The sequence below is a fragment of the Amia ocellicauda genome, chromosome 7 (genome assembly GCF_036373705.1).
Source record: "Amia ocellicauda isolate fAmiCal2 chromosome 7, fAmiCal2.hap1, whole genome shotgun sequence".
Classification (NCBI taxonomy): domain Eukaryota; kingdom Metazoa; phylum Chordata; class Actinopteri; order Amiiformes; family Amiidae; genus Amia; species Amia ocellicauda.
In genome coordinates, this window is record NC_089856.1 from 37,538,802 (window position 1) to 37,551,885 (window position 13,084).

Below are 13,084 nucleotides of genomic sequence, written 5' to 3' on the forward strand. Positions count from 1 at the left end.
GATCCTTCTTGTTTTTTGAAACTCACTCACATGAGTTAACACTTTTGCACATCCTGACTTAAAGGGGTGTCATGAAACCTTTGATGGTTGGGACTTGGGAGCATCCCAGACGATAGGCCTTGTTGATCTTATAAAGGAAATCTGATTTCCTAAACCATTAATAATATAATGTGTTTCCAGAGACTTAGAGAGATGTCTTTTCTACCTTATCAGAGTCACTAATCAAGAGAGTGGGGCCCCCCAGAAACCCCCACCACTACTGTAAGCTCTGAACCATGCACACCACCAAGTTAGCCAACATGAATAAAGAGCCACTGACCTACAGAAAACATCTCACCCCAGGGGGCCACTTCTGACTTTTTTCTTTATTAAATGGGTTCACTTCCTTCTGGATATGACGTAGACATAATTAATAATATGATGTCACCAGTCATAAAACATTAGACTGTGCCCATGGAGCCCTATGATCTACTCACATACAACAAGATTTGCCCCCTTTAAAAATAAATCTGTAATGGCTTGAAATTAGTTATCAATTTGAATAATTATTATTTGCGTTAAAAAGTACTTCCACATCACACATTTGCAGGGTGACATAGCTGTTCTCTGGTGCTGCTAACAGGTTCTTGTTTATTTTGTATACTGTAAAATAAAGCAACTTTGTATTGGGGAAGACAATAATGGAAAAAAAAAAACACTATTACAATTATGAATATAGTCTTCAGGGCAGATTAATGTAGATTAACAAATCAATCCCTTGAGATTTCTACAAAGACTAGTCTGAACTTCACTCATGTTCATCTAATCACCCCAGAGACCCCCCATGTCATATAAACACAACATGCAATGGCTCCTTTGTCTCAAATCACAAAGAGCTGTCCTCATGAGTTCTAGGATGTTATTGCGAGCAGCAGCACTGGTGATGGTTATGGCTGTTTTGACATCAGCAGAACTGCCTGTTTGCAGGCTGCAGGGAAGAGCGTCTCTTCCACATTTATCTCATGAGGGAGACATTTTGATCGGTGGAGTATTCGCATTTCACAGCAACATAGAGACCAAAATATATCCCTTTACAACCATACCAGACCCTCTGGAATGCAAAAGGTTAGTTATATTTTAAAATGAAATATTTTCTTCCAATTTAATAAGCAGTTTCTCATTAATGCTGTGCTTTAAAATACAATATGTCTGATATTATAGTTATAATTAATTTTATATTGTTTTATTTAAGCTATGAAATGCATTTTTTTAATGAAGTGTGGCTCTTCAGCTAGTCTGAAATTTGCAGGAATAGAAAAAGTAACAATATCGGCAAGAGTTGCTTACATTGCAAAATAATTATTTGAGAAAGGGAGGGTTTTGGATTCACACGTTGAATTCAGTTTAAAAAAATGGCCGCAAGGAAATACTGAATTTCAGATCTTATCCATGAAATAATTGAGTGGATGATTTACCATTCATTTTGTTGAAGTTAATATTAGCATTAAAGGCTACGGTTTAGCACAGTGGTTCTCAACCCTGGTCCTGGTGGATCCCCTACACTGCTGGTTTTTGTTCCTACTGAGCTCTCAATGACTGGTAATCTCGTTATCATGGCACCTGTCAGTGGGTGGGATATATTAGGCAGAAAGTGAAAAAGTTCTGAAAAAGTTCATGCTGGTTCTGATAGAAAGGTGTCAGAACACACAGTGCATCGCAGTTTGTTGCGTATGGGGCTGCGTAGCCGCAGACCAGTCAGGGTGCCCATGCTGACCCCTGTCCACTACCGAAAGTGCCTACAATGGGCACATGAGCATCAGAACTGGACCACGGAGCAATGGAAGAAGGTGGCCTGGTCTGATGAATCACGAGTTCAGGGTGTTGACTTGGCCTCCAAATTCCCCAGATCTCAATCCAATCGAGCATCTGTGGGATGTGCTGGACATACAAGTCCGATCCATGGAGGCCCCACCTCACAACTTACAGGACTTAAAGGATCTGCTGCTAACATCTTGGTGCCAGATACTACAGCACATGTTCAGAGGTCGAGTGGAGTCCATGCCTCGACGGGTCAGGGCTGTTTTGGAGGCAAAAGGGGGACATACACAATATTAGGCAGGTGGTCATAATGTTATGGCTGATTGGTGTATATAGCTATATAGAGACATATTTCTATAGATAAATATATGGATTATTATTATTATTATTATTATTATTATTATTATTATTATTATTATTATTGAAATGTTTTTAACTTTTTTGAATTCCTCATAATCTATGGCAGTGGTTCGCAAAAACCCAAACCGTTCCAAATTCATAGCACATTAGTTGTTGGTCTGGAACAAATTTTGTCCTACACCCCAATTCATGCATCCACATTACAAAATTCCTTAAATAATATGCAAATAATTGTAAATACATAAAATGTTTCCAGTTCTAAATTGGTATTGAATTTTTATTTTTTCTTTGCACTATAAACTGATGTTTTTAATGTCATACAGGTGTGCAATAGGTAGATAGATAGATAGAAATAGATACAGCTCTGGAAAAAATTAAGAGACCAATTAACATTGATTTTTGAATTTGTGGTCTCTTATTTTTTCCAGAGCTGTAGATATCTACTACATATAATGCAAATATTTTTCCTAGGTTAAACTTTGGAGAATTTATGTCAGCACAAACAATGATATTTGCCATTGAAGAAATAAATAACAGCACAGATATTCTACCTGGCATTTACCTGGGTTATAAAATCTATGATGAATGTGGTGCTGTGCCTACGGGTGTAAGAGCAGTAATGGCTTTAATGAATGGTTTTGAGGAAACTCTCTCTGACACAGCCTGCTCCAAACCAGCTGCAGTTCAGGCAGTGATAGGAGGATCCGTATCATCAAATGCAATTACCATCTCAACTGCAGTTGGATCTTTTCACATTCCTGTGGTGAGAGAACCCTGATATGACAGCTTGCAATTATTAGTCAGATACTTTAATCTTTCCTATTAAATCTGAAACTGTAAAAAAAAAAAAAACCTCCATAATGACCCAGTAGAATGTTTAAGATAATGTACAATAACAGTAGAATAAAAAATAACTCAATCAACAAAATAAGAAAATATTTTCTAAGTAATCTTTTCTATCCTTCACAGATAAGTCATGTCTCTACATGTGCATGTCTGAGTAACAGAATTAGATTTCCCTCATTCTTCAGAACCATCCCCAGTGACTATTACCAAAGCAGAGCCCTGGCACAGCTTGTCAAGCATTTTGGATGGACCTGGGTTGGGGCTGTCAGGAGTGACAATGATTATGGCAACTATGGGATGGGAACCTTTGTGGAAGCTGCCCAGGAACTGGGGATTTGTATTGAATATTCAGAAGCCATTTATGAAACATATCCTAAAGAAAATCTTCTTAAGACTGTAGATGTCATAAAAAAGAGTACTGCAAAGGTTGTTGTAGCATTTCTGGCCAGAGGAGAGATGACTGTTCTGTTAACAGAGTTATTCCTTCACAATGTTACTGGTCTGCAGTGGATTGGCAGTGAAGCTTGGATAACTGCCAGAAACTATGCAACAGCAGAAGGTTATAAAGTCCTAACTGGATCTATGGGATTCGCTATCATTAATAAAAACATAGATGGATTAAGAGAGTTTTTCATGCATCTCCAGCCATCTCAAGTGCAGGGAAATGCTCTCATGGATAAGTATTGGGAGACAGCACTGAATTGTTCTCTGTCAAATCAAGATAACACAACAGGTATAAAACCCTGCACGGGATCTGAGAGATTAACGGAGTTGAAAAACAGATACGCAGACATATCTGAGATGAGAATATACAACAATGTTTACAAATCAGTCTATGCTGTTGCATATTCTCTGCACAATCTGATTACATGCAAAAAAGGGCAAGGTCCTTTTGAAAACCATAGTTGTGCAGAAACAATTTCAATTGAACCATGGCAGGTAAAGCAATACTCAATTGTCCTCATACAATGACATATCATTTACTGTACATTTTATTAAAATGTACGATTTGTTTGTGGTGAAATAAACATTTTCACATTTCAGGTGCTTGAGTATGTGAAAACTGCCAACTTCACAACCAAAACTGGGGAAGAAATCACATTTGACCAGAGTGGAGACCCAGTGGCCAAATATGAATTAGTGAACTGGCAACCGGTTAATGAAAGCAGCATACAGTTTACCACTGTCGGTTACTATGATGCTTCATTGCCAGCAGGTCATCAGTTTGTCATGAATGATGTCAACATTGTCTGGGTTGGCAGTCAGCATGAGGTGAGAGTTTATCAAAACATCAGTGACAATTCAGAGATTTTTCAAATAATTGCAATACAATAAAAGCATAAGAGACAAAACAACTGTATATACATTTGGAATTTCCTTAATACAGTGGACAAAAATAAAAAATAGGAAGTATTTTGAAACTGACTCCCCGAGATGTCTTAAAAAGAAAATACATGCTCTGAACTACATGTTATAAAAATGTTATTGCATTATTTATTGTTCAGGTTTTACAGAAAAGCAATGGCCTGTTATTTAATTATGTTTTTAATTAAGCTGTATTAATATGATTATAGGCTATACTTCTTTTTGATATTTCTCATCTACAAGATGATATTCTTAATGCAAGTGATTATGCTTAAAATCTCTCTTCCATTCTTTAAATAGCTTACTATGAGTATCAGCTAGTAATTAATGTTCATGAACTGGTGTTTCCATGTAAACCTGTTTTACCTTCATTGTGCAGATTCCTAGATCCGTGTGCAGTGAGAGCTGTCTCCCAGGCACTCGAAAGGCAGTTCAGAAAGGAAAGCCAGTCTGTTGCTATGACTGCATACAGTGTGCAGCAGGAGAGATCAGCAACACTACAGGTAACTGGCAGTGTATTCAGAACAGAATAACCTGCTCCTAGTGTGTCTTTTCCTTATCAATTACACTGAATAATAATGTTAAAAAGCAATATATTGGATCTAATTATCTACTCATAAGTAAATACATAATTCATTAGTGTTCTCCCCTCTTTGAATTATAAAATATAAAATGTAAATAGGAAACTGTCAGCAGGCTCTAATTGCATTTTGTGTTTTTTGCAGATTCTAATGACTGTATCCAGTGTCCAGAGGAATATTGGTCAAATGAGAAAAGGGACAAATGTGTTTTAAAAATAACTGAATTCCTGACCTTTGGAGAAATAATGGGAATACTGCTCAGTATTGTCTCATTGGCTGGAGCTTGTTTAACCATCATGATAGCTTTGATCTTCTTTAAATTCAAAGATACACCTGTTGTTAAAGCTAATAACTCTGAGCTCAGTTTCATCCTGCTCTTCTCATTAACTCTGTGTTTCCTTTGCTCACTTACTTTCATTGGCCAGCCCTCTGAGTGGTCCTGTATGTTGCGCCACACAGCGTTTGGCATCACATTTGTCCTGTGCATCTCTTGTGTTCTGGGGAAAACAATAGTGGTGATAATGGCCTTCAGGGCTACACTGCCAGGCAATAATATTATGAAATGGTTTGGGCCCACACAGCAGAGGTTAAGTGTTCTTGTTTTCACACTCATACAGGTTCTGATTTGTGTGCTTTGGTTGACAATTTCACCTCCCTTTCCCAACAGGAACATGAAATACTATGCAGACAGAATCATTCTGGAGTGTGACCTGGGATCTGCAGGTGCATTCTGGGCTGTGTTAGGGTATATTGGATTCCTCTCTGCCATGTGCTTTGTGCTGGCTTTTCTGGCTCGTAAACTTCCTGATAACTTCAATGAAGCCAAATTCATCACATTCAGCATGCTCATATTCTGTGCAGTCTGGATCACCTTTATCCCAGCTTATATCAGCTCTCCTGGGAAGTATACAGTAGCTGTGGAAATATTTGCCATTTTGGCTTCTAGTTTTGGTTTACTTTTCTGTATTTTTACACCAAAATGTTATATAATTTTAGGAAAGCCTGAATTAAATACAAAGAAAAACCTGATGGATAAAATGCCCTCAAAATCACTCTAAAAGACCCCATACCTTACCATATCTTTTGTTTGTAAATGGCAGAACACCCCCAAACATAAAACTCCTGACATATTGTCCGCTCTAATGGCTGACAAGCTCAAATGGTGTTTGATTGGTTGATAACACTCATTGTTTTGCTCCTTTAAGCACTCCTAATAATTTATTGTAGAGTATTGTATTTCTTCTGTACAGTTTTTAGAGTTAACAAGTGAGTGTAATTCTTCATATTTACAACACAAGTGGAGCTATATTGCTAGTAGAGGTGCAGGGCAATAGATTTATGCAGAATGGCAACAATGTTATTCCACACAGTCAGCAACTGTGCAGGCAGCACAGGAGAATTACAGAAAACAAATTAACTGTTTTCTATTTTCGTTTTAGTAGGACTTTATTATAAATTCAAGATTGCCCTATATTTTATTAAACCATTGGTAAGATATTAACATGATGCTTATTTCCTTCAAACAGTATGTGTAAAATGGTTAAAACAAATGTATCTTCCTGTGTTGACAATAAAATTATATTTGCTGTACAATATTACATTTTGTAAATGCATAATTGTATTTGCTATCTGCTATCACTCTGTAAGTCTGATCCTAATGTGAATTTAAAACAAATGTTAATATCTTTGTTGTAGAGCAATTAAACAAAAGGCTAGAGCAAAGGGCAGGATTTAATCAAAAACATTCGCAAGGTACGAATGCGAAAAGTTGTGGAAGAGTCGCAGTACTGAATCTCGCAGCACAGCTTCTATCGAATGAAGTCTAAAATATTAGGACATGCGAATGGATAGGAGATGTTCTACTGGTGTGGCTTCCGAGGTGGGCGGACAGCGCGACAGACACCGCGAGCCAATCACTGTGTTTGAAATTGGAGAGAAACCGGAGTGCGGAAGCCAGAGATGGTCATGCGAGAGACAGCAAGGGCACATGAAGTGATTTAATCACAACAATCTGGCGCTCTGTGCTATAAATCCAAAGCATTAATCTCCCCGGTGATGCAAAACTACAAGACTGTACTTCGTAGCTGTTACAAATATGAGTAGAAGAAAAAATATTAAAATATAAACCGAAGCCGCCATTGATGACAGCTGTGTAGTTATTATTATTATTATTATTATTATTATTATTATTATTATTATTGGCAGACGCTGTTATCTAGGCTTTATGTATTAGTAGATGGATTAATAGTGATGTGTTTTCGCTCATATGTGAATAACAGATCAGTGTAAATATTATATTCATCATCCACTTGTGTGTAGTGGTGCAGATTAAAAACAAACCCAGATAGCACAGCAGCGTCGGGCCAATGTTGGCCCGATGAGCAAAACGACAACTGCCCGACATCGGTCCAACGTTGGTCGGTATATACAGTATCTGTGTTTTGACCTGCAAATGCTCATCCCCACAGGTATCCTTTGCTCTTATCCTGTATCCAGTGTTGCTCGTCCTCGTTCTGTAGCCCGCAGTGTCCAGAGCCCGGTCTTGCTGTTGTAGACATATATTGCAGAAGAGCAGAACTACAGTCACACTGTCAGTGCTGCTTCGTTTTCTCTCTTCCTGTGAGGTACGCAGGCAGGAAGCTTGACAGAGTATTTCTAAAATTTGTATTATCCAATTCACACAGTTATTTAAAAAGCTGACGTCTTATACATGCTCAACAGAACCAAGCCCAATTAAATAACGCATTTAATATTAAATAAGTAAATGTGCAGTAGCCACTTACAGATCCCCAGATCAAAACGCAACAGAAAGACAAGTAAGGTCGTATATTCAAATCACTCAGCAGAGGCATTAAGGAATAATAAGCACCATTTTTATTGACAAATAGTAGATGAAACATTTAAAAGAATAAACAACAAATGTCTGATCTTGCTTCTCAGTGATCGAGTGCCTGAATCCTCTGGACACAATTCTAGATAAACAGATAAACAAAAAATAACTGTAAACTATAAGGCATTCAATAAGCCATATTCATTCTTATAACTGTAATTTTAATTGTCAGTTTTGACAACTTTTAAAATAGTTATGTGAGTGTTCCCTTCTGTCCTGTGGCCATTAAGTTACATTCGTGGCTAATTCAGTGTGCTCTTACAAATACAAACACACAACTTGTTTCTGTGGCATCTTCACACACAACACCTGTACTTAATGAAACCGACTCAATGAAGAAAAATACAATGTGGAGAAAATGTAAACACTTCTGTTTTTCACTTCTGACAAATTAGTTACAAATTCAAATTCAAATCTACATAATGAATGACCCAACTGGCTATATTGTCATTTACATTTTAAGCCATTCCGTGATACAGAAAATTAGTAGTCTATCATTGATATTTTAAAAATGTTATTTTGAAAACAACCACAGTTAATGTGTCATACATACAACCCGGTACTTCAGACAATTACATATTCTACTTTTCAGTACATTTAAACAGTACATTTAAATATTTTAATTTTAGTCGTGAAGGTGGCTCTTCGGTGTGACGTCATCTGAGGAGACGCCTGAGGGCTCGAGGAAGAGCGCTCGAGAGCTTTCACATAATGAAGCTGCATGTTGACAGCATCAAACATATATACTATGAGTAATATTCATACGTGTGATATTTTAAAGCTGTATAGGCCAATGTATTAAAACAAATTGCACTGATATCATATATGTCGGCATTTAGTCGGACATGATCCATCTCGCCGACCGTAACTTCAGTCCGAACATGCCAACCATATGCCGACTTCGGCCCAAAGTCCTGTGCTATCTGGGAACTGTGACGCACCGGCTAGAAAACTATACATATAGTGGTTACATTTATCATTAGAAGAAAATAACAACAAAAAAATAAGCATATTTACAATTGTGTAATTTTCCATTGCATGTCGAAGTGTTGATGTAATCAGAGCCCTGCTATAAACACCTATTGCAATTTGTATTATCATTGCTTGAAACTGAACAGTGATGTTTACATTAGTACAAAGTACATACTTTTAATATCACTCGATTCTATCTACTGTAAGAGGCAATAAGTACATACTTTTTGTTTGGTGTCTCAAGGGGCAATACTTATCCTGACAGCACGTCTGCGCACTCGTCATATTCTCACCAAAGAATGTGTGTACTGTGGCCACAATGTCATGCAGAAACCAGTGTTCAATGTGTAAATCTGAGTCCATATATAGAGAGAGATGCATTAATTATTTAAACTCTGTACTGATATGTCCAAACTTTGGTTATAAAATGCAAAAATCAGAATACACATTAAATCTGTAGTGAGTGTGTTGCAATACATGGTTCTACTGTATATATACACTGTAAGAAAGTATACATAGATGGATTTCTGTACCTGGATGAGATAACATTGAATGCTCAAATCGAGAACTGCTGTTATCTTTCAAGTCGGCAGCACTGCCCAAGGGGGAGGGGTTTCTGCGCATTCCATAGGAACCCGTTCGAAACGTCACTCTATCAAAGCTGCCATTGGCCCCTGCACTCGTCACTCAGAACAGGTCCCTTCCCACTTCCTGTTCTATAAAACGTGATGTCAGCGCAGGTTCGTCCTCTTTTGCCTCTTCGCTGGACTTAGGAACGTAAGCTCTCTGTGTCTGTGTTTGTAAAAAACATTCAAACTGGGTATTTCGGCTGGCTGGCTCACTTCATAGTGTTGTTCACCACTGTTTTCGCTACACATCATCTCTGTCTTGTGTGTGTTTAGTTATTATTGATAGCTAATCCCGATTCTGTCCCATCCACGCACCGGAGGTCTGGCTGCGCTTTCAGTTTCAGTTTCATTCACAAGTAGAGCCTTTTGAAAATAATAGTCATGTTTATATAGTGCTATATATATTCCGACTGCTTGCTGTGTTGGTTTTTTGTCCACAGGACTTTTTTCTCTACAGCAGGAGCGTTAGCAAGCAGCAGTAAAATGTGTGGTGTGTGGTAAGAGATCTGGCCTGCGTGAGGTGCTACTCAGCCGGCTTGCGCCCACACTACAGCCCGCAGCTGCGGCTGTAGGAGATCTCGCTCTCTCAATTCGCCGAGAACGAGCACTGCTAGCCCTCCCGGTCCGTGTGTGCATGCCTCGGTTTTAGATCCCGCTACGGCTGGTGGTCTACTACCCTCAGCCCCCACGGACCCGGACTCCACATCACCTGGTGTCCTCTGCTGCACGTTTCTCTGTGCACGCGCGTGTGTGCTCGTCTCGGCAATGAGCTCTTCTCGCCCCCGCCACTGTGCTGCTTGCGGCCACCACATCTTGCCCGCCTGGAGTGGGGAAGTCTTATGCCCCGTCTGTCTGGGCACTGACAGCGGGTGCGATTTGGCCGCAACTTCCGGGTTCGCTATGGTGCGCCCGGAGGTCCACCATCTTACCGGGCGCCACCTGTAAGGGCATCCTGAGGGGGCTAGTGAACCGTGTCTTTCCCTTCCACCGGACTATGCCTTCCAGTCAAGCACCCACGCGAGCTGCTCCTGGATGTACGGACAGCCCTGTCAATGTGTTCCCAGGGCTTGTCATGCGGCCTACAGGCATGTTGCCTTACAAGGCCGCCCTGTTTATAGTTCATTCATTATAATTTTGTTGTGGTGGTGCATTCGTTGGCCTGTACCCCGCTCTGTATATTGGTCAGCAGGTCTGTGGCCCGCTCTGGCTGTTTTATGCCATGGAACAGGGGACCGCTGCTGTTGTCCTCCAGCGGAGGGCACTTGAGTTGCTCTTGTAAGCGGAGGGCGTAAGAGTTAACCTCTGTAGCCCTGCTTTGTATATGCTGATTGCAGACAGTTTCCGGTAGAGCGTGACTACGGTCCTCACTCCTGGACGGCTAAAGTGCGGCCCTACGGGGCCCGAGGTTACAGTGTCTGGAGTTGTGTTGCCGAGGCCCCCTAGCGGTGCACCTCGGGGCAGGCTCCCTTATCAGTTCGTGCCTCTTCCCTTGTGACATCTTGGTTATACAGTTACCCCTCCCCCTTGGGCAGTGCTTCCGACTTGAAAGATAACGATAGGTTGCATATGCCACCCCGGTTATCTGAAAAAGGAAGCACTGCCCAAGGGTTGCAAGGTCACGTGGGAGTCCTGGCTCCCAGCAAAAGAGGACGATCCTGCGCAGACGTCACATTTTATAGAACAGGTAGTGAGAAGGGATCTGTTCTGAGTGAAGAGCGCAGGGGCCAATGGCAGCTTTTATAGAGTGACGTTTCGATCGGGTTCCTACAGAAGTGCGCAGAAACCCCCACAGCCCACTGTTTCTGTTATGTGTAAAACTTTAAACTCATGTCAAATGCATCATGAATAGAAACTTTGTAAGCATATAGAGGATTTCATTCAAATTTTAATGCAAAATGCAACATCATTATGCAATCCCACAATTGCTTAATCATATTCCGTTTATGCACACATTATTTGGGACAAAATTTAAATGAAAATCCAATAATCTAATTTGCATTTGCGTTTTTCACATATTGATCAGTATTCTCTCTGTCCCGATTCGCACACGCAACTCCACTGCTCTGCTCCTTCCGCTCCCTCCACTGGTTCCCAATCCCGGCACGCAACCAGTTCAAAACACTGACCCTCACCTACTGTTGTCTCGATCAGACTGCATCGAGCTACCTTCAGACCCTGACCTCTCCGTGTATCCCCTCCAGATCCTCTTCAGTCTTCCAGTGCCAGAAGACTAACTCTACCTCCTCTCTACTCACCTTCCTCCAGAGCAGCTCCTTCTCATCCATGACCCCTAAGTGGTGGAACGACCTTCCCACTGAAGTCAAGACAGCAGAGTCCCTGACCAGTTTCCGGCGATTACTCAAGACACACCTATTCAGACTGTATATTTTCCATTTCGCATTAACATTTGAATTAAGTCCTCTATATGCTCCATAGGAAACATCCCCCTTATATAGGATATAGGCTGAATATACATAACATTGTACGAGTGAGGTAATATTTATGCGATAGTAGGCACTAATTCCATGAAAGATTGGGTAAAACCAATTAACCAATTCAAGAGCAGAATAAACAAATTAGTGAATTAAACAAATAAGACATGAATAAATACGTTAAAAAAAAAAAACATAACCGAAACAAGCACTGACAGGTTTCTGAACAAAACATAATATAAAATTACATTCAACTGCAAAATATTTTCTCTCTGTGCACAAACAATAGGCAACATTTCATTTGTCTGGATGTTGAGTACAATAACTAATTTGTTAGCACACTGTACACCTGTATTGCGGTTACTATATTAATAAGCAGTTATTTCCACTGTTCACACAGGTATGTGAATAAAACCCATGGAGCAGCGCCTTCAAACCTGTGTCAACAGGGCTTTCTTTATATTTTGCCATAACCACGCAAGGCTTTAGACAACTTCTAAGTGTGAGAGCATTTTCAGGTTGTTTTCTTGTTTTCTCAGATATTTTCTTGATTTAATACAGCTAAAATGTGACCACTCCCACTGTATTATTGGACGGGATTAAATACAACTTTAACCAGATGCTAGCAAACTACAAAACTGTACATCATGGGGTTTACATAAACAATTGGAAGAAAGTAGCATCTAACTTAAAATGAAACCACGACTGAGTACAGTTGTACAGATTGCTAGTAGCTGCTCAGGTTGTGCAAGAAAAGAGCTGTGAGAAGGTCCTTTTGGGCCGCAAATCGGGTTAGATTTAATGCCACAAAAGTTTAGCAGCGTGAGATCCATTTGCTAGCATTTTGTATTTAATCCTCCCCCAGGTCAAGCTGATCATGCAGCAATTATGTACGCAAAAGCTTAAAATGCTAAATCAATTGAAAATAAAAAACTATGAAATATCCCTGTATCAAAACAAACCCATTTTACATCCCCAACCATCAGTTTTCTGGTTCCCTTTCACTGTGTAGGAAAAGGGAGAGGATTGGTATCACTGTACCAATTCAATTCAATTAGCAATATCAAAATTTGAAACAAGTCTTTCTGGTTTTTATTTGGCGGGCCTTACGAATTGGGGAAATTGTATAAAAACATAACAAAAACCATTCTAGTTGCATAGTAATAACATATTTATCAGATGCATACATGAATGGCAAATATTAAATATTAA

At 39.7% G+C, this 13,084-nt stretch overlaps 1 protein-coding gene across 1 annotated transcript; it reads left to right on the top strand.

Annotated features, from left to right (window-relative positions):
* The first annotated feature begins 895 nt into the window (after positions 1 to 895).
* On the top strand, positions 896 to 6,374 carry LOC136753885 (extracellular calcium-sensing receptor-like). The gene is made up of 6 exons (XM_066710268.1): positions 896 to 1,104; positions 2,629 to 2,920; positions 3,127 to 3,942; positions 4,048 to 4,275; positions 4,748 to 4,871; positions 5,094 to 6,374. The coding sequence occupies exons 1-6, from the start codon at positions 896 to 898 to the stop codon at positions 6,005 to 6,007; spliced, it is 2,583 nt and encodes an 860-aa protein (XP_066566365.1). The 3' UTR covers positions 6,008 to 6,374.
* Positions 6,375 to 13,084: the final 6,710 nt, after the last annotated feature.

Coding starts and splice junctions, on each gene's coding strand:
- LOC136753885 (XM_066710268.1), top strand. CDS start 896: ATGTTATTGCGAGCAGCAGCACTGGTGATGGTTATGGCTGTTTTGACA. Junction 3,943..4,047: donor TTTCAATTGAACCATGGCAG/GTAAAGCAATAC, acceptor TTCACATTTCAG/GTGCTTGAGTATGTGAAAAC. Junction 4,872..5,093: donor AGAGATCAGCAACACTACAG/GTAACTGGCAGT, acceptor TGTTTTTTGCAG/ATTCTAATGACTGTATCCAG.